General features: G+C 42.3%; 1 protein-coding gene across 1 annotated transcript in view; it reads left to right on the top strand.

Moving 5' to 3' along the window:
* LOC144821656 (proton channel OTOP1-like) overlaps positions 1–22,320 on the top strand; it is a 376,460-nt gene that overhangs the window by 232,686 nt on the left and 121,454 nt on the right. Inside the window, exon 3 of the mRNA XM_078678888.1 lies at positions 18,473–18,531. Within this exon, the coding sequence (XP_078535014.1) occupies positions 18,473–18,531 (59 nt within the window). The remainder of the gene's footprint in view (positions 1–18,472; positions 18,532–22,320) is intronic.

Below are 22,320 nucleotides of genomic sequence, written 5' to 3'. Positions count from 1 at the left end.
TATTTTCTCACCACATTTCTTTCTGGGGGGTGCCCCAATTGCTCACACTGTTTTGGTTGCCACAGGGCCATTCAGGCTAATCCTGCCACCATAAATTACATGGAGATAGCCCTTAGCACCTAGGGCATCACAGTCATATAGGCCAGGTCCTCCAATGCTGCATATCCCCACTTATTCACAATACTGAACAGAGCAGCCTCAAATTATTTGCAGATTTTCAGGAGGGCTATTCTACCATCATAAGGGGACCACTGAAGGGTGCCGAGAGTGCCACATGCAGCGGCCCATTCAACCACAGCAGGGACCTCACACAACCATTCATTTTGCAACCGAGTGACCCCTGTATCAGTTGGGGACTGTTCTGCAGGATGCACGTGAATCTGGGAAGGGAGATCACCTTGAAGAGCAAAGCTCTCCCAATCAGTGAGAGTGGGAGCACCCTCCAATGGGCAGCATCCACTTCCAGTCTGCGCAGCAGTAGAGCTAAGTTATCCTCATAATGAGTAGGTTCTTCCACCAATATCCAGATACCCAAGCCCCAGAAATGGTCTTGCACCACACTGAGGGGCATGAGGAGACCACACTGCACCACCCAGGTCCCTATTGGGAATATGAAGGATTTATTTTAATTAGTGCCACATCCTATATACCTCCAATAGATTGTAAAGATCTCTGCCAAGTATAAGAGGATATTACTGGCAAAGGGAGATATCCTCTCCTCTCATGTGTGCCCCCACCACCAGACCCACATTTGTGTATCTACCCTACTTTAGTCCACCAAAGCCTCTATTGCTAGGGCAAACAACATAGGCGAGAGGGGGAAGCTCTGTCTAGTACCCCTGGCTTATAGTGAACTCTTGGGAGAGAACTCCATTTACTTTTACTCATGTGTTCAGAGTCCTATAAAGGAGACCAAGCCCATTTTTGTCATACTTTAAAAAAGGACAGCCACTCCACCAGACAAGTATTTTGTTTGCATCTAACGACACCACCGTCACTGGGAGCTCTGTCTCCCTGGCCATGGCAATATTGTTATGCAGGTGGCAGAGATTGAGTATGGTTAATCTATAAGACCATCAACAACAAAAGGAGACCCAAGAGCTATTGAAGATACAGAGTCCATGCTCCTAACTACATCACTAAAACATAAAGGGACACTGCAACTTGGACGTCGGATGCAAAAAGTCATCACAAAACGTGGGGGTGCTAAAAAGTCACCTACACAAACAATTTAAAGAGAAAAAAGAGAAGGAGAAAAAGAAGCCTAGGTATAATCACCCTTCGTAACAAAGGGGGATTGCAGCGCCGGCCCCACGTGGAGCTGTGGCCCGATGATGAAGCATGACATCCGATGGGTGTATGATGACACATGATATCCCAAGGGTGTGTGAGGGCTACGAAGGACAACATTTGCCTTTGTTACGAAGGGTGATTATACCTAGGCTTCTTTTTCTCCTTCTCTTTTTTCTCTTTAAATTGTTTGTGTAGGTGACTTTTTAGCACCCCCACGTTTTGTGATGACTTTTTGCATCCGACGTCCAAGTTGCAGTGTCCCTTTATGTTTTAGTAATCTATAAGACCTATAGCTATTCTAGTCAGTATGGACGAAGTCCAGGATCTTTTCTCAGAGATGATTCACCAGTGCTTTGGAGAGCACCTTAGATTCACAGTTAAGCATCGATATCGGTTAGTACGTGACCCACTAATCCATGTTCGGGCCTGTCTATTTCCCCAACTGCAGCTGGGTTAGTGCCTACTGCACCTCCTCATGCGTCAAATCTGCCTCAAGTTATAGTGACTTGTGATGCCCTATCTTTCTTCAGGGGCAGTCCTGCACAAATCCACAAAAGTCCTTCATGAATGACTATACCAACTCCCATAGAAGTCCTCTAAGTAGGCCGCTATCGTCTCCGCAATAGCCTTGGAGCCACCACTAAACTGCAATCAGGGCCCAAGATGGAGCCTACCTTGGTTCCTCTTGTTGAGCCAAGCTAACATATTCCCTGCCTTATCACCTACTTAATAAAAGCACTTTGCTTGGACTTTATAGTCCAACTGTGTCTGTTGCCAGGGAGTGGTATTCCTCCATCTAACTAAGAATACATGCATTCACTACTTCTGAGGGGTGCAGTGCACTCTCTTCTTCTGAGTTCAGCAGATCCTTTTCCACTTTAACACAATGTTCCCCTCTCCTACAATTGTCTCCCACCTCTCTTAAAATAAGCATACCCTGGATCGTGGTCTTGTACTCTACACTTACAGTGGCAGCCTCATCCACTGACTCTGCACTTTCTTTAATATAGTGGGTCATGGCCATCTGCAGACGGGCCAACTCTTTTTCATTAGTAAGTCTCCACATCACTATTCTCCACTCACCCTGACCATGACTATGAGGTGACTCCAGCATTAAGCTAAGGGAGGAGTGATGCAATATCCCTCTCACCTTATAGTCAGCCTCTTATATGGAGGGTCTCAACTGGGGAAGAACAAATCTATACAGGAGTGGATTTTATGCACTTAGGTAGAAGGAATAGCTCCTACAGGGCTCATGGAGCACCCTCCAAACATCACACATACCTGCAGCTTGGATGAAATTATAAAGTTTTCCAACACCAACCAGATGAGCCCATCTACTTTGGGCCCCTATCTACGCAAACATCTAGCACCATATTAAAGTCTCCCCCCACTATAGTGGTAGACTGTGGTAGCTCAGCAAGCAATCTGATCAAATAGGTCAGTATGTCAATTTGGAGCCCCGGGAGGACATAGACTTTAACAAGGTCAAGCTGCTCTCCCTCCCAGTCATTCAACACTGATGTACAACAACCAATTCATCCACTCAGATCCTGGGCAGATGACAGGCCATGGATTTCCAAATTACACAAACATCAGGAAACTGCACTCACAGATTCCCTACTTTAGACAGGGCATGAAGCCTTGGCATCACTACGTTCTCCCAGGCAGTCTTCTGGCGGGACCCACCAAATCCCAAGTTGTCGCAGCCATGAGCTTGCTTCTCAAATAATCTTATCGTTGTCAAAGGTATGATCTGAGGTCGGCAACTCATCCTTAAGGGCTCCCTCACAGTACATGACACTCTGGACTCGTTCTCATCTGGGGTATCACAAACTACCTCTGCCAGTATCACCTACCAGGGGCTCTCCTGCTATAACACAGATGATACTATGACGCTGGCAGACAAGTGGAGCCAATTGTTTTCAGTAGAGACTTCGGCCTCAGAGATTCATCACTCCAAAGAAATTTTAGGCCACTCTGTATAGTCTGTTAGTCTAAAACTGCAACAACTGTGTCCTATATGCCTGTTGTATAATACCCCGATAAAATACTTAAATGGGGAACAAACACTGCTACTGATAAGACTAAATGCCCGAAGTTTAGGTTTCTGGCTGCGGTTATAGTGCATATGATTATGCTCTGCCCCACCCTACAAGAATTCTGGGCAGGGTGAGCCAGTATATGATATCTGGCCTGGGTCACTTGAGTGTAATAACCATCAAGGAAAAATGATGGGGGTTAAATATGACTGTGAGGGAGGTACTCAACACCAGGTAATGATTATGTTTGTGTTTACTCTGCTGTGTATTGCCAGGGCATGGATTTTTCCAAATGCCCCTAAGACTGTAGAATGGAAGGTTTTCATCCGTCAGATTTATGAGGCAATCTGGCTCTGGCTAAAGCCAGAGGTCTGACCTCTCTGAAAAAATTTGAAAGGATCTGGAATAAATTCTGTTGGGCCCCTTCAAGTATCAATGTTAATGCTGACTAAATATACTCTGGGACATCTCTCGATATGGAAAGACTGCCTAAAGTTTCCTATCTCCTTGCCGTTCCAGCCTTTTTGTGTTTTTCTCTTTTTGCCTTTTTCTTATTTTTCTTCTGCCCCTCTTTCTATTATTCTGCCTCAGATACAATGTATGTATTACAATGAGTTTATGTATGGCTGAATTTTGACCTGAAAATAATAATAAAAAAAGAAAAATAACAGATTCTTGAATGTGAATGGTCAGTACTATGAAAGTAACTGGCAAAGGAATAGATGAAGATTGGTGTAGTCCCCTTGGTATTGTACCTATGGTCACATCTTTCTCTTTGGCAAAGACAATGGTTTGTTTTGACATGCCTAATCTGAGGCAATTGAAACCTTCTCAGCTATGGCTTGCAACCATTGCCCACTTAAAGGTTCTTTCACCCGCAAGCTCCACAAAGTGAGAGATAGGAGTGCTTGCATCTGACTACTGTTCTATTCCACAGCCGCTCCTCACCCACTTTTACACTTTTCACCTTACAGAGTTTTAGACCTCTAAGCCTTAGGGTAGTCTTCCCCCAAAATATTTTGCCTATAGCCCCACTGTTCTTGCTGATCTCATTGTTGCTGGACTTAGGAATCTGTGCACCTTACCATAGTTAACCAGTGCTAAAGGGCACATGCTTAATCCTTAAAACATGGTTGCTTTGGCGTACATCCAATTAGCAAAGTTAATTTACTTATAATTTACTATAAGTCCCTAGTAAAGTGGTACTGCCTGTATGCAGGGACTCAAAATTAAATGCTACTAGTAACCCTACAGTATTGATTGTGCCACCCACTTAAGTAGCCCCTAAAACATGTCTCAGGTCTGCCATTGTAGCCTGTGTGTGCAGTTTTTCACTGCCATTTAAACGTGGAAAAAAGAACCCTTTTGCCAGGCCCAGAACTTCCTTTTCAATACATATAAGTCAGCCCTAGGGTAGGTCCCGGACAGCCCAAAGGGCAGGGAGTAGTCTCATTAAAAAGTTGGAAATGTACTTTTTGGTTTTACATGTCTTAAAAAAGAAAAGTGAGTACATTTGTTTTTCACTACTGCAAATTCTGCCTCTTCCATAGCATAACACTGGAGTTACCATATTACCTTTTATACGCTGTAAAGTCTAAATGGGAGCAGGTAACCCTTTCATGTTTGGTGTTTTTGGAATTGTGATGAAAAATCCTCTCTTATGGTAAAGTGAGATTGTTTATTACAATTTTGGCATATGTATCCTGCCTCAGGGTCACACGACTGGGTGTAGTTGACAGTTGGGCTTTGTGTATTCGTCCCTGACAGCCACACACAATAGACAGCTTAGGTGTGCCTGGATGGCCCATCACTGGCAGGATGGGATGTAGGAGCTGGGCACAGCCCTACTTACACATGAATAGGCTATGTTCTGTCTCCACACAAAGGACTGCATGCCCCCTGTAGTTAGGCTGGAGCCAGGACAAGGTAGACAGGGTACCTGTGAACTTCAAAGGAAAGTCTCTAGTAGCATTCCACACTTCAACGGCAGAACTGGATATGAATATTGGACCTCAGACAGCAACTCTTTAGCAAACTTCTGGACCTGTGGATACTCTGCAGCACTGCTGTTCTGAAAGACTGTTGCCCTCCCGTGCTGACCTGCTGCCCTCTTACCTGGTTGAGAAAGATTGGAACTACAACTGTTAAATCCAAGACCCCAAAGTGACTCCAAGGGCTAGTTGGCTGGCCTCCTGACTAAAGCCTCAGGGGTTGTAGGCTCCAACAACCTTGAGCCCAGCACCAGGACTCTGCAATCTGTGAGTCTACCCTGTCAAGTGCTACCACCCCAGTCCTGAACTCTTGGAAGTGGTCCTGTAGGTGCTCTGCCAGTCCATCTGTAGATTCAGCTGAACCGACGCATCTTCTCTGTCAAGTGTCGCTACTCCAAGAAGAACTTATGCATCACCTCTGCTGCGTAGAGTCTCCTGTTACAAGGACTCCTTATTGCCAATTTGCAGCTTTGTCGGAACCACTGCTGTGCAATGCATCCTCGGTGGAGGGCCTTGCATCCCTTGTCAACGGCAGTGTCCACAACGATGATGGACTCCTTATCGCAGCCTCACGCTTCCACGGAACCAACACATTGCCCTGACTGCATGACTCATCCTCGACATCGAGCTTCACATTGCAAACCCTCACCAAGGAGAATCTTGAGGATGATGCAGGACCTTGCATCGCATCATGGCGGCTCCTTGGAACCATAGCAGTGCTTCGGCTACGGGACACATCTTTAACGCAGACCCTTGCACCGCTCAGCAAACCTGGATTTTAAGTACTCTTGTTTTGCTGGCCTATCAGGGTTCTCTGTAGATGGCCTGGGCTCCATTGGGTTGTCCAGAAACGTTTAACGATGTGAACAGATATCCTTGGTGCTGTTTGGAGCTATTTCACTGAAATATTTTAACTTGCATATCTCCAGTTCTACCGATTTTCTTTTTTTTATTTTAGTCTTGTTTTATATTTAAAAAATAGCTCTGTATATCTTACTTGGTTTGGGTTCCTTTTTGCTTGGTGCTGTCGATTTATAACTGTTTGCACAACTACTTTACACATTGCCTCTGAGTTAAACCTGACTGCTCTGTGCCAAAGGAGGTTGAGCACAGGTTAATTTGGGGTATGGTTGGGACTTCACCTTGAAAAGAATGGGTGGTTGCTGCTTGACTAGGGTTTCACCCACCCCCTCCTTAGCCAGTACCACAAGTTTTTACATTGGTGGCAGCAGTGGGATTTAGACTTGCTTTAGTGCAGTGCCATATAGTAATTTTGTGTCCCACCACAATCCCATTTAAATAATTCAAGATCAATTTGAGCCTTTTTAAATTCTCCCTAGTTTTCTGATTGGCTGTTTTCTCTTTTTTTAAAAAGAATTAAGTCCCTTACCTGGGTGTCTTACATCATGGAAGTGGAGAGGCTCAATGTGGATAATCTCAGCAGGTCGGAGCTGCAGAAACCCCTCAAAGAAAGGGAGTGACAAGCAGTAAAGAAGGCCAAAATTCTGTTCCATCAGATAGCTCTCCACATCTATGAGGAATTCACTGGGATATAATCCCAGCCTGAGGACTCTGAGAATGAGAATTCTAATGTGGAGGATCTTGATGAAGGCAAACTTGATTTAGGAATGCAGGATGACCTGGCTGTGTTCTCTGAGCTGTACCTCTCATAGGAGGGAAGTACTCTACCCACTAAGTAAGAACCAAGTGTGAGGGCAGCAAGTAGTGTGTCCCCCCCCAAGGGCCTGTCCCCAGAGGAGCAGGAATACTCGAGCTGCTAGAGACTAAAGGCAGAGGAGAAGGCGGCTGAGAGAGCCTTGGCAGAAAAAAGAATGCTGCTGTAGCATGAGAGGAGCCTGGAAGAACTGGAGATTAAACAAGGTGAAGCTCTGAATGCAGAAGAATTAGTGGCAGCTTACCTGTAGTGGCTGAAGGTGACACTAAGGTTCACATACTTAAAGATATTTAGCCTAACTATGTTGTGGGGGTTTATTTTTACAAATGGCTTGCGATGTATGAGTTTGCCATGTGAGTTCACAAGGTCCCAGTGGAGCACTGGGAGTGTGTGACTTGTGTAAGCATATGCTTACAGTGGGGAGGAATACACTACTCACACTAGTGGTAAATGGCTAGACCAACTATGCCCCCATGAAAGCCATCCTTGTCACTAAATTTGCATTGACCCCTGAAAAGTACTGGCAAAGGTTAGGGACAGCCAAAAACTGCCACACAATTCGTGGGTAGACTTCCTAGATGACTCTAATAAGGTACTGAATGTTTGGGTGAGGGGCAGCAAAGTTAATGATTATGATGGGCTGTGCAATCTAATTCTGAGGGAACACATACTTACTATTTGTTTTACAGAGCTGTGCCAGCACCTTGAGGATAGCAAGTTGATGTACCCCAGCAAGCTAGCTGAGGAGACAGTCGTCTGGGTCAGTATCTGGGTGTCCAAGAAGGCATCTTGGGGGACTCACTAAAGTGTGGTAAGGGTTCCCACCAGAAAAACGAAGGGGGAGATAAAAACAGGAGTGCTCACAATACCCCTAAAGTATTTCACAAGAGAAAGGGCCCCATACCCAATCTGGCCATTAAAAGAAAGGTTTTGTGAACAAAAATACAGGTAAGTTGTCCCTACGTGCTAACAGTGCTACCAGTATGGGAATGTCAAGGGAGATGCTAAGTGCTTCAAGATGGCTCCGAGAGGGCACAGCCTGCCAATAGTGGAGGGGGAAGTTGAGGTAACTTTAGTGTTTCTGGGTGATGGAGAGATGGTGCTTAAGGCCCACATGCCTGCCAAAACATCCAAGTATAAGCAGTGGGTCACCAGCAGAGGGTGGAGGTTCTGAGAGATACAGGAGCCAGTATGATTACAGTCAGGTGCCATCTGGTATCCTCATAGCAGGTGATACTGGATACATTTCACCAGGTTGTTGTAGCACAACTGTGAGAGCCACTACCCAGTGGCTCAGGTTCCCTTTGAGTGGAGGAGGGGGGTCTTAGGTTCTCTTAAGGTAGCAGTGAGCCCTGCCATGACAGTGGATTGTTTGCTAGGGAATGACTTGGAGGACACTGTCAGGAAGAAAGTAGAGCTCCAGTCACATCTGGAAATTTTGGGGTTGCCTGAGTGGGTCTGTGCGCTCACTAAGTCCATGGATGCCAGAAGGAGAGTCAAGGAAGTCTGGAGCCTGACAGCTGCAAAGAAAGGGAAAAGTACAATGCATGAGAAACTAACATTTGTGGCTCCTGCGTACCAGTGTATGGAGCACTGTAGGAGGTGACCCAGGAGCCGACCAGGGAGCATGTCCCGAACCGACTGGGGAGGACCAGCCTGAGCTTGCTGGGTGGCAAGTTGAGGGTGGGCTCAGCAGGGTGGATTTCTGCAAGGCTTAGCGGGAGTGTCCAACCCTAGCGGAGCTTAACTGGCAGGACAATACCCAGGCAGCTGATACATTTTAAATCCTCAATTTCTGTTTCTCCCAGCAATGCAATCTTAACATGTTATGCTTACCTTCTTATAGTACATGCATATTGCTTATAAATGAGGCTTTTGTTTTGGGACAATCTGGAATTGTAAATAAGAAAGGATCTTTACTGCCTGAAGATTTCTGCTCGGAACTCAAAGCAGACAACCTGCGGGTGCAGCTCAATGTGTCTTGTTGTCAAAAAAATCACAGTGGGAACAAATTCAGCATGTTATACCGGATCCAGCCAGGATCCCAACTCCGGCTTAATGAAGGGTCCCTCATTCTGGGGACTCCTTGCATCAGCCCTAGTGTTCAGTATAATTTTATAATGGTATAATCTTTTGAGTCATGTCCTTTTTTAAACCTGGGATGTATGTGCCACAAGAGTAAACAATTCATGCCATGAGGGTTTTTATGTGCATTGCAAAACTGTCTCAAGGCCCTATTAAACACATTGTTTCACTCTATTTGTGAGTGAAGTGCTGGCAAGCATTATCGGTGCTTTGGTGCACATAACTTTGACTGTAGTGCACAGAGATCTTGCACTGACGCATACAGAGGAAAACAATTAGAAGGAAGATTGGTTGCAATGAACCCATCAGACAAATTCCCACCTTCTGATTAGAAGCTAATGTCAAAACCTCAGGACTATTTACAAGGATGCCTAAAACCCTGAGATCTGTATAGTGGCTACAGGACATATAGACAATACAAAATTCACAAGTAACCTTGATTTTCATTTTCAAATTATTTTTGCTTTATTATGTTGCACTTAAATGTATGTATTAACCAGCATTTACTGCTGAGCACAAGCTACTGTACTAGGTTGCTCTACCAAAAGGATGATGAAGCAATCTATTAGAAGTAGCAAGGGGTCGAAATAAGGAAAAAGAATAAACAGTGTGTTTGTTCTACCGAAGGCGAAATCAAACAAAGGGCACTTTCCGAAAATTAGAGATGTTCCCATCAGAGTCCCAACCTGTACCGCCCCACATCATTTGGGAACAGTTGAAATCGCAAATGGGAAAGTCACCCAGAGTATGATTTGGCAAGTCCTAGCCAAATCTATCATTCTAGTCCCTTTGTGTGTAGAATGTTAAATCAGTTACAGGTGGTATCTGAAAAGCAGTGCTGGATAGTGTAAAATAATAAGTGTTAAAGTGACATAATGTAAAAATGGGTAAAGTCAAGGAAAATCATTTTAATAGGCACCTCCCTTTCCCAATATTAAAAACAGTGCATAGGTAGCATTAATAAATAACTACCCAAATGTGTATAATGGTCGACATGTTTCTGCAGCTTACCTAGGGCCCATAGGTCACCTACTGCTTCATCAGGACCTAATATGCTACTGCTGTATTAAGTGAAAAATAGTGAAATAATTGTCACCTGGAATTCTCCCATTTGTTAGGAGAATGTAGCTCCACCTCACCTGGCCACAGCCCAGGTAGAAAGGAGCACCGCTCTGCCCGTCCGGAGTACCGACGGGCAGAGCGGTGCTCCTACATTTGGGTAGTTATTTATTAACGCTACCTATGCACTGTTTTTAATATTGGGAAAGGGAGGTGCCTATTAAAATGATTTTCCTCGACTTTACCCATTTTTACATTATGTCACTTTAACACTTATTATTTTACACTATCCAGCACTGCTTTTCAGATACCACCTGTAACTGATTTAACATTCTACACACAAAGGGACTAGAATGATAGATTTGGCTAGGACTTGCCAAATCATACTCTGGGTGACTTTCCCATTTGCGATTTCAACTGTTCCCAAATTATGTGGGGCAGTAAAGGTTGGGACTCTGATGGGAACATCTCTAATTTTTGGAGAGTGCCCTTTGTTTGATTTCGCCTTCGGTAGAACAAACACACTGTTTCTTCTTTTTCCTTATTTCGACCCCTTGCTACTTCTAGTTGGTGTTCAATTCAGTTAATAGGGCTGTAGCACAGGCAGGTCGTTAAATATTCCCTAGGACCCCCCACTCCCCTATCTAGTGAATAATGAAGCAATCTATTAGCCTGCCTCTGTGGTGAGCAAGAGTTTTTGGCAGCTCAGCTTAAACATATACCGAAGTCATGAGTTGATTTCTCCCTATCACCTTCTCAGTCAGTTTTGGTCATCCTTAGAGGCACATTTTTCCCCGATGAAAGCATGAAGTGTTACTAGTAGAAAATCTTCATACACTGTGTAGCATTCTAGCTTGTTAACCTTGTTGCTAGGAGCATTAGAATGTAAGCAAATGTGGAAGATCAGTTGAAACTGATCTAGCTATGTGATGGACTGTTCCTGTGGATGGGATCCTTTATTCTCATGAATAAACTACAAGTATTGGAAATATTCATCTGCGCAGAGTTGATTCTTACATTTGGCGACGAGGGTGGGATGGAGTTTAAAAAGGACACTTTTGCCTTTTCATGATTTATTGATTTTGGCTTTAACTATTTGTTATTGGGATACTTGTGCGCTTCGTGGATGTTGGCACCGCTACTTCACAGAGAAAGTTATTATTTGAAAATATCTCTGTTTACCTTTAAAAGTGTCATTGGAGTGGAGTGTTTCTTCGATGAATTCTCGTGCTCCGACACTCGCATTCTGGTGACAATTGAAGTTGCACGCTTCCTACATAGGGCGTCACGTAACATTGGCAGCAATATTGAATGTTCTCCAGTTTCTTGTTCTACGCTCTAGCCTTTCCATGACAGTGCACGTCGTGCACATAAACGGCGGCCATATTTGATGCCTTCTCTGCAAGTTTCTTTACGTAACACATATAGCGGCGTGTCTTCCCCGTGAAACGCACACTGCTTTCAACGCTTCAAGCCTCAATTTTGAAAACTTATTGAATCATTTACATAAGGAGCGTATCATATTTTTGATAGGCACACACCTTCAGGTTTTATTAGAAGACTTTACTGTATCAATGGCGTAAGTAGCGCATCATATCTGTGATACGCACACATCTTCGAGGTTTCTATATTTCTGGCATACCTACGTTTGTCTCTTTTGTGCTTTTACAGTGACACGCACACTTGCCTTGCGTGTCATTCCTGTGATACGCACACAGATCAAAAGTACATTTTCTGGCAGTGATACGCACACTCGTTTTTGTGTATCATTTCCTGCTGCTTGTCATCTTTATAAACTCACAGTGACATTTCATTTGTGTGATAAGCAAATACATACCAGCAGTAATACGCACACTCTTTTAGCTTGTCATTTTTCATTTGCAAGTACTTCCTTTTAACTTCATTCTTGTGACATACACACAGTTTAAAGCTGTCTTTAAGCACACAATTGCAGTAATTGTGTTAAATTTTGTTCTTTTCCTGATTCATTATAAGAAGCATAAATGTGCTTTATGAGAACTCCTTATTTTTGAACACCGTCATTAAGCATTATTGTACATTTTGTGTAGGCATTGTTCCTATTTCATACTATATTTATGTCTGAAAGTTCTTCATTGTTTAAATCACAATAAGCACATATTCATACTTTGGTCAAGATACAAAATGTACCTGCTCCTCCATTTTTCCTGTCCTGCCCTGGAGATCCACCTATAAAGTGGAAAAAGTGGCGCAAAGTTTTTGAGAGATATGCTAGAGTATGAGGCTCTTCTTTGAGAACTGAGAGAAAAACAGCTTTGTTATTACATTGTTTGGGATCGGAAGGACAGGAGGTTTTTTATTATCTCCCAGAAATTCAAGCACCTGATCTTAATGACTTCGAGATATGTATAGCCAAATTGGACAAACATTATTGACCAAAAGTAAGTACAATTCTTGAGAGATATCATTTTGGTGGTAGATCTCAACTTGAAGATGAATCCATAGAAAACTATATTACTGGCCTGAGAAAGCTTGCGTCATCATGTAAGTTTGGTTCTACTATAGACGAGCGAATTAGGGATCAATTTATGCTTGGTGGTAATATTAAACATGTGAGAGAAGAATTGTGGCAAAAAGATGCACCATCCCTAGATGAGGTTTTAGTCATTGCTAAAAGAATTGAACACTCTCTTAAGTGCGTTGAAGTGATTAAGAAGGATGGAGATAAGAAAGAAAAAGATTCTATTCAATCAGTTAAGCATTCTCAAAGTGTAACCAAACAACCGGATCAAAAGAAAGTAGATTCTGGGATGATTAGGAAAGTTAACACTTTTCAACCCAAATGCTTTCGCTGTGGCAAAATGGGTCATCTAGCAAATGATAAATCTTGTCCAGGGTGAAATGCCATTTATGCTAATTGTACGAAGAAAGGTCATGTTTCCATTGCATGCAGAGTCAAACCTCACAATGCACAAGGGGAAGGTTAACGAAATTTATGATGATTGTGAAAGTGTTGATGATGTAATGACCAAAAGCTTGACTGCGGACAAATTCTCCTACAGGTGAATAGTGAAAGTGGTAAAAATGGTCCGATTCATGAAGTTTTAGTGCAAGGAGAAGGTACCTCACTTCTATTTTACTCAGGTGCCAAGATCACCATTATGTCAAAGGCGTTTTATTTAAAGAAACTTGAACATGTTATAGAAATCTGTCCTCCTGACGTAACTCCTTGTGCTTATGGTGGCCAACCAATCAAACTTTTATGGTATTTTTGTGGTACTATACAATATAAAGACAGAATAATTCATGCTAAAATGTATGTTTCTCAGAAAGGGGACAGCATACTTAGCTGGTTCCATCTGAGAGATCTAGGAGTGATTTTTGATCCAGATTCTACACCTCCTATCAAACTCAAAGAACATTTGGTACTCATTTGATCTCTTCAGTAGAGGATAATTCATCTGGTGATATTTTGCAGATGTGAGATCTAAATATCCTCAAGTTTTTAGTGAAACGTTAGGATGTTTGAAGGATTATGTTCACCATATTCGATTGTGTGATGGTGCAAGACCTGTTTGTAGTAAGGTGCGCAGTATTCCTCTTGCTGTGCTAGAGTAGTTTTGGCTGAACTGGTTCGTTTGAAAGTTGAAGGCATATTTGAGGAGGTTGAAACAACTCCTTGGCTTTCTCCGGTTGTCGCTGCCAAGAAAGCTGATGGATCTTTGCGTCTCGGTGTAGACTTGAGAGAGTTGAATAAGCATGTTGTGGTGGATCGTTATCCTCTGCCCAAGATTGCTGATGTCTTGATGCTTCTTCAGGGTGCTGAAGTTTTCAGTACCATAGATTTAAAATCTGCTTATCATCAGAGTATGTTGAATGAAGATTGCAAGGATCTTACGACTTTTGTGACCCCATTTGGTACATTTTGTTTTGTTAGGTTTCTATTTGGTTTGGTGTCGGCCGCCTCTGTATTTCAGAGGGCACAGGAAAAAGTGTTGAGGAAGCTTAGTGGTGTAAGGGTAGATCAAGATGATATATTGATATATGGGCATGAAATACGGAACATTATGAACGGGTTTTACATGTTTTAGACAGACTCGGACAACACAACCTCACTGTCAAGATTGAAAAGTGTAAGTTTAGGAAGAAATCAATAGAGTATTTAGGACATACCATCTCTGCAGGTGGTATCATGCCAAAAGCAGATTTGGTTAATACCATTCGTAAGTTACACTCACCTGTGAACAAAGAGGAGTTAATGAGTTTTTTTAGGGATTGCAGAATATTACAATAAGTTTGTGCAGGGTTTTGCAGCTCATTGGGTGAAGATGAGATCCCTGTTGGGTCAGGGTTGTGAGTTTGTGTGGGATCAAGAGTGTGAGGATGAATTCTGCAATCTTAAAGAAAAACTTAATGCAGCTCCTAAACTGAGTTGTTTTGATCCAAAGAGGAAATCAATTTTGTTAACAGATGCCAGTATGTAGGGTGTTGGTGCTGTTCTGTACCAAAACAATGGTGATTGTGATGATGTGATTTTATTTTTGTCACGGAGTCTCAGAGGAGCTGAATTGAGATATTTGATTATAGCGTGAGAGGCTCTCACTGTTTTTGGTCTGTCAAGAAACTTAAAAATGTGTTGTGGGGAAATGTGTGTTGAAGTCAGAACTGACCACAAACCGTTGTGTGAGATATTAAATAAAAGGCATTGATGCTGTAGCGAGTAGTATTACCAGATGGGTCGTGGGTCTTCAAGACTATAATTTTCAGATCAAGTACTTACCTGGTATGGACAACAAGATTGCTGATACTTTGTCGAGATTAGTTGATTTTAGTGAAGAAATTCCAGTTGATGATCCTGTTCAAGTTGAGGATGATGATGAATTGGTGTGCAGCATAGAAGGTGATTGTATCTCTAAAGAAAGGTGGTTGGAAGCTCTCAATGCAGATAATATTCTGGTTAAAGTATTGGAACTCGTGAGAGTTGGTTGGAAGGCCAAAGCTAAAGATGAAGTTGACTTACAAAAATTCTGGCATGTCAGGGATGAACTCTCTGATCATGGTTCTTTATTGGTGAGGGGTTTAAAGTTAGTTCCCCCTTTAATTTTGAGTAATACCCCACTTGATTTGGCTCATGCTGTACATCAGGAATTACAAAACCTGTCCATCACCACCCCCTTTTGTACCGCTTTTGGCCGCCATAAGTGTGGCAGGGTATGCTCAGACGTGAGTCTCTTGCTCACTTTGCCACTGGATTCAAGCAAGCCGGGCTGAAGACGGCTGGAATGCCAGAAACCGGTCCTCAGAAGCTTGTTTCCGGTCCAGGGAAGACATGGCTTGGCAGTTCGGGCTGGACTGTTCCCATGAGGCACAGGGTCAGACTGATTTGCATATAGCCATGTCTGAACTGGGGTGGCAGAGTGGGTTAAAGAATGGTGATGGATTAAACCCAGATCTTTTGACTGGGTGTGAGTGTTTGATTGATTCAGATGCTCCGTCCATCACCACCCATTTTTTGTACCGTATATCAGGAATGACAAAAACTAAAGAGAGGTTGCGACTGTCATATTGGTGGCCTGGCATGGATCTGCAGGTGGAGCGTTGTATCAGAGATTGTATACAATGTGCATTAAGGTATAGAGTGGCAAAACCCAAGGTTCAACCCATTGTGATACGCGATCGTCCTGAACGTCCGTGAAATGAGGTGGCATTGGATATTATTGGTCCTATTTCTTCAAATGGTTCTGAATGGTATGTGATTGCTTTAATTGATCTTTTCTCAAGATGGCCTGAAATCAGTATCACTTGTGGAATAGAAACTAAACAGGTGATTACATTTATGCAAAGCCTCATGGCTAGGGAAGGCATTCCTGACTGTATTTTAACTGATAACGGGGTACAATTTGTATCAAAGGAGATGCAAGAATTTCCTTGTAGATATGGTATTAAGCACTAGAAATGTGCTTTATATCATCCAGAAACAAATGGAATGATTGAGTGCTTCAATCGTGTCTTAAAGGAAATGATTAAAATGGCAAAGTCTGCTGGGTTAAACTGGAAAGATGAGATCCAAAAAAAAGTTGAGGTGTATAGAGTTTCCTCTCATGATGCAACTAAGAAAACTCCATTTGAGTTGTTTAGAGGAAGACGTTCTAGCACTCTTGTGACTCGAACATGGGTGAATGAATTTCAAAACTCTCAGGGTGTGGAGGTTGATATGCACAATTGGAAGGTATTGGAATCACAAAAAATTAAGGTTAGCAAAGAATTGTATGATCGAAGGTAAAATGTAAAAGAGACTGTTGTAAAGGTGGGAGATTGGGTATTAGTCAAAATCCTTGCAAAAGAGCCAATTCTTCTACTTTTCTGAAACCACTACAAGTAGTCAAAGTTTTTAAGAATGCTGTCAAACTGACTGATCACCGAATATGGAATTTAAATAGGGTTGTGGTGGTGAGAGATGATCTTGTTCCATTTCATCCTCTATATGTAAATCCTAAAAAAGATATGTGCAAAGAGCTTCACAGTAATGGAAGTTCTAATTTGATGTTTAAGGAATTCTAGAGGGTGTTCAAAGATTCCAAGTGTGTCTAAAGTGTTGGTTAACATCTCTGCCGGAACTACAGATGGTGTGGGTAAAGCCTCAAGGGTGGTGCGTAAATCTCAAAGAGTCTCTATTACACCCAAATATTTGAAAGATTTTGTACAGTAAATTAATTTCTTTGTTAATATTTGTTCTGTTATTTTATGTGTTGTATAGAAGGGAGATGTGTAGCATTCTATCTTGTTAACCTTGTTGCTAGTAGCATTAGAATGTAAGCAAATGTGGAAGATCAGTTATGCTGATCTAGCTATGTGATGGACTGTTCCTGTGGATGGGATCCTTTATTCTCATGAATAAACTACAAGTATTGGAAATATTCATCTGTACAGAGTTGATTTTTACACACTGCTTTGCAAAACGCCAGGTGCCGAATTATATAAAGTGCGCTGGGGGTGAAAAGGGCATTTGTGCCCACTTAACATGTTCTCCTGGGCACTTTGGTAATACAGAAGGGCCTGCAAAAGCTTGTGCGCCCCCTTCTGTAATACAGATAGTGCTGGCACACATATAGGGCCAGTGCTATCATCAGAGGACGTTCCCTCATTTGCATGGGGGCATGGCCACATGCAAACGAGGGAATCTCTTTGCCTCTGCGCCATAATATAGACGCAAGCTCATAGGCAGGAAGTGCACTGACAGGTGGCGCAATACCAGTGCGCCCCCTGGTGGCAGCCCTCTAGAGGGGGAAAGTGAGCCCTATGGACCCCCCGTACAGACGGGCGCAGTGCCTCACGGTACCGCCTACAAGGGGATCTCTATCTTCTCTTGAAATTGCGGATGGTTTGCTGCCAGAACAGTGAAACGCGATGCTGCTGCTTCAAAGTCGATCCGTATTTCACTTGAATGCACTGCCCCCTGGGTAGCATGAGTTTGCAGATTATTCAGTCTAATACGGTGCACTCTCCTTGTTTGAGCAGGGTGCACCTTTTTAAAGGTGCACCCGGCGCAAACAAGAAAAATGCGCTGCATTGTATAATGTAGCCCTAGGTGATTTAAAAGGTTTATATTCCATTTTTCTGAAGGTCCTATCCTTGAATTTTCATTTTGGTGTAACAAACGTTTTATTTAAAGTTGAATAGTTAATTAGTTATTCTACAACACATCCCACCACAAATGCCTCTACCTCTGATTCTATTATAGTGAAGCCACTGCCCCTCTCTGCACAGCCACACCTTCAGCCCCCACCTTTCTCCCTGACAGTGAGACAGCAGCCCTACTATGCATCCTCAACTTCATCTCTGAATGTGAGTTGGCTGCTCCACTGTCCAAGATCACTCTGGCCTTAAAGGCTGTGGAAGATAGTTTGCTGGGGCATCTGTCTGTGGCTTGTCTCTTGCGCCTGAAGCTGCCTTCCCGTTCAAAAGTGATTTCTACTCCTACAAGTGAGGTGAAAGTAGAGAAAGGAGTGGTATTATCACAGATGCCACTCTGTAATAACTCCTTACAGCAGTATAGTTACATCATGTTCTTATTACAGCTTGTTCTGACATCAGAATGCAGCTGCATTAACAATATTATTGATAACCTGTCATAATGGGATTCCACATCCTTGGATCTATTATTCCATACCATAATTCTAAAGTCACAACCGATGTTATTCTTTCTTTAGAGTCCCAATACGACTTAAAATATTGTATTGTGATGGTCTAAATGATGTATGTTGCACACACTGATAAAATGTATGTCTATCAATTTTAAATGTATGTCCTATCTGAATTTCCCTTGTCTGAATTTCTTTCTATTTTAGGTCTTCTTTCTTTGGTTTCACTCAAAGGACATCATCCAGTCTTTTAAAACCATTGAAAGGTAATTCAACATATTTTGCTGCTTAAATTGCGGTTGTCCTAAGATTTTCCCTATTCATAAATATGCTGTATGAAAAATAACCGAATCGAAACCTACAACTGTATTAGTGAAAATAAAGCATAACAAAAGAAATGTGTAATGTTCCACTGAAGTCCTCCTTAACACTAAGGCCTTAGAGTGAGTCTTGCAATGTTTAATGGCGGCAAACCATCGGTTTATTCGATGATTTCATGGAGATATTCTAAACATGTGTCTGGAGATCATACACTGCCATTGTCACATAGACAACATAAGCATGGATAGTGTTGACATGCATGAAATCAGAGACTGTGGTTTGTGTTCTTATTGATAACCAATAATTTGTGAAGCCATGAAGTGCTGGTTATGGCATCTAAAAGCTCGAAAAATGATTAGATGGAAATAAAGCAGCTAAAGCGTATCGACCAATTCCTAATAAGCAGTGATATCTGAGAAAACCAATTAAAATTTTAAAAGTTCGTATTTAACAGCATATATTTGATAACTATATTATATAACCATTGTTTTGATGCATATATTACAATTCTAAATTTGGAAAAGGTCTGAAATAATGTTCAGACATTAAGTGCAGTAATATGTCAAAAATGGCCTGCTCAATAGAGCAAACAAGATGCTACATAAATATCATTGTTGGGCGGTGGGTGACATTTCAAAGTGGTGGGGCGCCAAGTGATTAGCATACAGCAAAATCGTGCATTTTCAAGCAAATTTGAGAAAGCAGGAAGGTTAATAAAGCAGTTGTGAAAGTGCAGTTATTACATTAATAGATGGCATAACATAGGTAGCTGCTTATTCAGTATAACCACAGAATGACCATGCACGGTTCTACAGCATATTCTATAGCAGAACAAAACAAGTGGAACTACCCCTCCCTTAAACCATACAAAAGAGGATGAATGAACTAGTCAAATAACAAAAAACAGGGGAGGAATAGGAAACATACATGGGCAATAAAGCGAAATGACAGAGCAAAATTTACAGCGTGATATAGAAACCTGTAAATTAATAAAATATCAGATATGCATGTAATAGCAACCCAGCAGTAGGCTGCTCTCCCTCCTAGAGAGGGTAGAAGAACTACAAGGGCTGGCTACAGAGACATGAACACAGTGGGACGGCTCTCCAGAAGAACCAGTGCACAAATCTGGGGGAGACCCTAAGATTATGTGGTTTTAATGCATTCACCGCCATGTATCTGCAGCAGAAATGCTCTCGGTCTGAGAGAAGCACTGGCTTTTGAGAGATTTTGTTGCTGCCGTCTCTTGCTCAGGAATGTGTGTGTTCTCTTGCTCTCTCCTCTGTGTGCTGCTTCCCCTTTAGTTTCCTCCACCTCGTCACTTTCATTGTTGCTTCCCTCTACTCGTCCATAGCTTCCTCCGCTCGTCCCCATCCCGCTTAACTTATTATAAAATATTTCACCCTTTCCCCATTAGCCCCTAGCCATTTGTTGCCTGCCACACCTTCCCATGCCTTCTAACCCTTTCCCAACACTCCTCTTCCATTTTTTTCAAACCTTTCAGTGCCTCCTGCACTATCTCTGAGTTTTTTTGTTTTTATTTCCATTTCGAGGTTGCTGTGTGCGGGTGTGCTTGCACAACCAGGGGGCACTTAGGAATACTTTGGTAATACTTTAGCATATCCCATTAAAAGCGTACATCCATCCATCCCATTAAAAACCACATCCACTTTGGGAACTGATGCTTGTCACACAAGTCCTTTCAGCCAGTGAGAGATCAGTGGTCGTTCAATACTCAAGAGGCAAACTTGAGGCAAAGTTGGCAGGGTATGCTCAGACGTGAGTCCCTTGCTCACTTTGCCACTGGAGTCAAGCAAGCCCGGCTGAAGACGGCTGTAATGCCAGAAACCGGTCCTGGGAAGCTTTATTCCAGTCCAGCGAAGACATGGCTTGGCAGTTCGGGCTGGACTGTTCCCATGAGGCACAGGGTCAGACTGATTGGCATATGGCCATGTCTGAACTGGGGTGGCGGAGTGAGCTAAAAAACAGTGATAGATTAAGCCCAGATCAGTTGACTGGGGGTGAGTGTTTGTATTGTCAACGCTCCGTCCATCACCACCTTTGGTTTTTCGTCATAAATGAAGGGAAGCATTTTTTAAATACAAAACACTCACAATTTAATGTTCACATGGAACTTGTGTTGCACAACCTACCTTTAGATGTATGTCCTGTTTTTTCATAACTCACATTACCAGAAAGACATGGGAGGTGTACTTTCTTAAAGAATGTGACTGGGCTGCAAGATGGATACTAAATTCAAGAGACCTGTAATTTTCAAAATACACTCTCAAAAATAGCCAACAACTTTCAAAAGCAAGATCAAAGTCCTGAAATACTCTCCTAGACTGCAGTGGTTCTAAAATATCACTTCCAGCTGTGGGCCTCAGAAATATTCTTAAACCTGCTGGTTGATGTTTTATTACTGAGTCACCTGCTTTACTTCCTATGCCCTTATGGGACTCTAACAAGTCCAAGAGGCAGTCTGGCTCTCCACTCAGATCTCAGGCATATGAAACGTAGAGTTGAGTGATTGCAAGCGGCATCCTGCACAGTTATTGCCTTACACTGACTTTTATCACAACAGCTAACATTTTGCACACTGAAGTAGTCAGACTTTCAAAAAGTAGGCTCCCTTCCAATTTCAGTCTTAGCATTTTTCTCACAAACTGATTAATTCTGGAACTATGTTAGAAAACAGGTACAGCTGTCAATGACATCAAAGAGTAATTATTAAATGTATGGATATTCTCTCCAGGGCCACCTCAAAGGAATTTATACATATTACTAATATGACGTGATCATTCAGTACAGCGAAATTGCAAAGGACTGTTGTGGACGTGGTAAATATCAAGATGTACAGACAACATGTCAACATTAATTGGAGACCCGTGGTTTTGTTTGGCAAAAAATTATGATAGTCTAGATTTTACTGTCTTAAAACTTTCTTCATGTCAGTGAAAGTTAATTTGTAAAAATCCATTTCCCATTATCCCATTCTCTAAATTCACAATTCCAGATTCTGGCAAACACAGATCACAGCCTACATTTAGAGATATCAGCTTGTCCCATGTCAGTGAGTAGGCCTTGCCTTGATTTGAGTTTTAGTAGTTGTAACCTTGCACTTATAAATGTAAGATAACTAAAATGACATTCAAGTGTTTCAAAATGCAAAGTGAAGTAAACAGCCTTTTCTTGGTTTTTAATGTGCTCGCAAATCTATTGTGTTGCATTTATCCAGTTCATACCAAAATACCAAAGCTGGGATCCGATTTAGAAACATTGTGGTTCTTGTCAAGCAGCATGTTGATCTAATTCTATTGTAATACAATGAGAATTTGCATGTATTATTTCTCTCAACCCTGAGGCTGCACTTAGAAATGGAAAAATGTCAGAAAAACAGTACGTTTCCAGCAAGTGTTTTTATTTTTTGGATCCATTTCAGAAGGGAGCAAATAAATGAAAGGAGGAAAGAGAAGGTAATACCTATTTAAATAGTCAGTGGGTGAAATAAAATATGATGCCCACCACAACACCCACCATTCAGCTCTGCCAAAAGCTTAACCGCCTAATCAGTCCTCGTTGTCAAATCGGAGCAGCTTTGAACATGTAAAAAACACTGTATTGATGTTCTGCACGGTATATGGGAGACGGAGTGCATTTGTAATTGTTTCAGGCAGGTTATGTGGGATGTTATCTGGCAATTCAACAGTAACCGCCCCCCCCGTCCCCCCGTT

The sequence above is a fragment of the Lissotriton helveticus genome, chromosome 2_2 (assembly GCF_964261635.1).
Source record: "Lissotriton helveticus chromosome 2_2, aLisHel1.1, whole genome shotgun sequence".
Classification (NCBI taxonomy): Eukaryota; Metazoa; Chordata; class Amphibia; order Caudata; family Salamandridae; genus Lissotriton; species Lissotriton helveticus.
The sequence above is the reverse complement of the archived record's forward strand: the minus strand, read 5'-3'. Positions and strand labels throughout refer to the sequence as shown.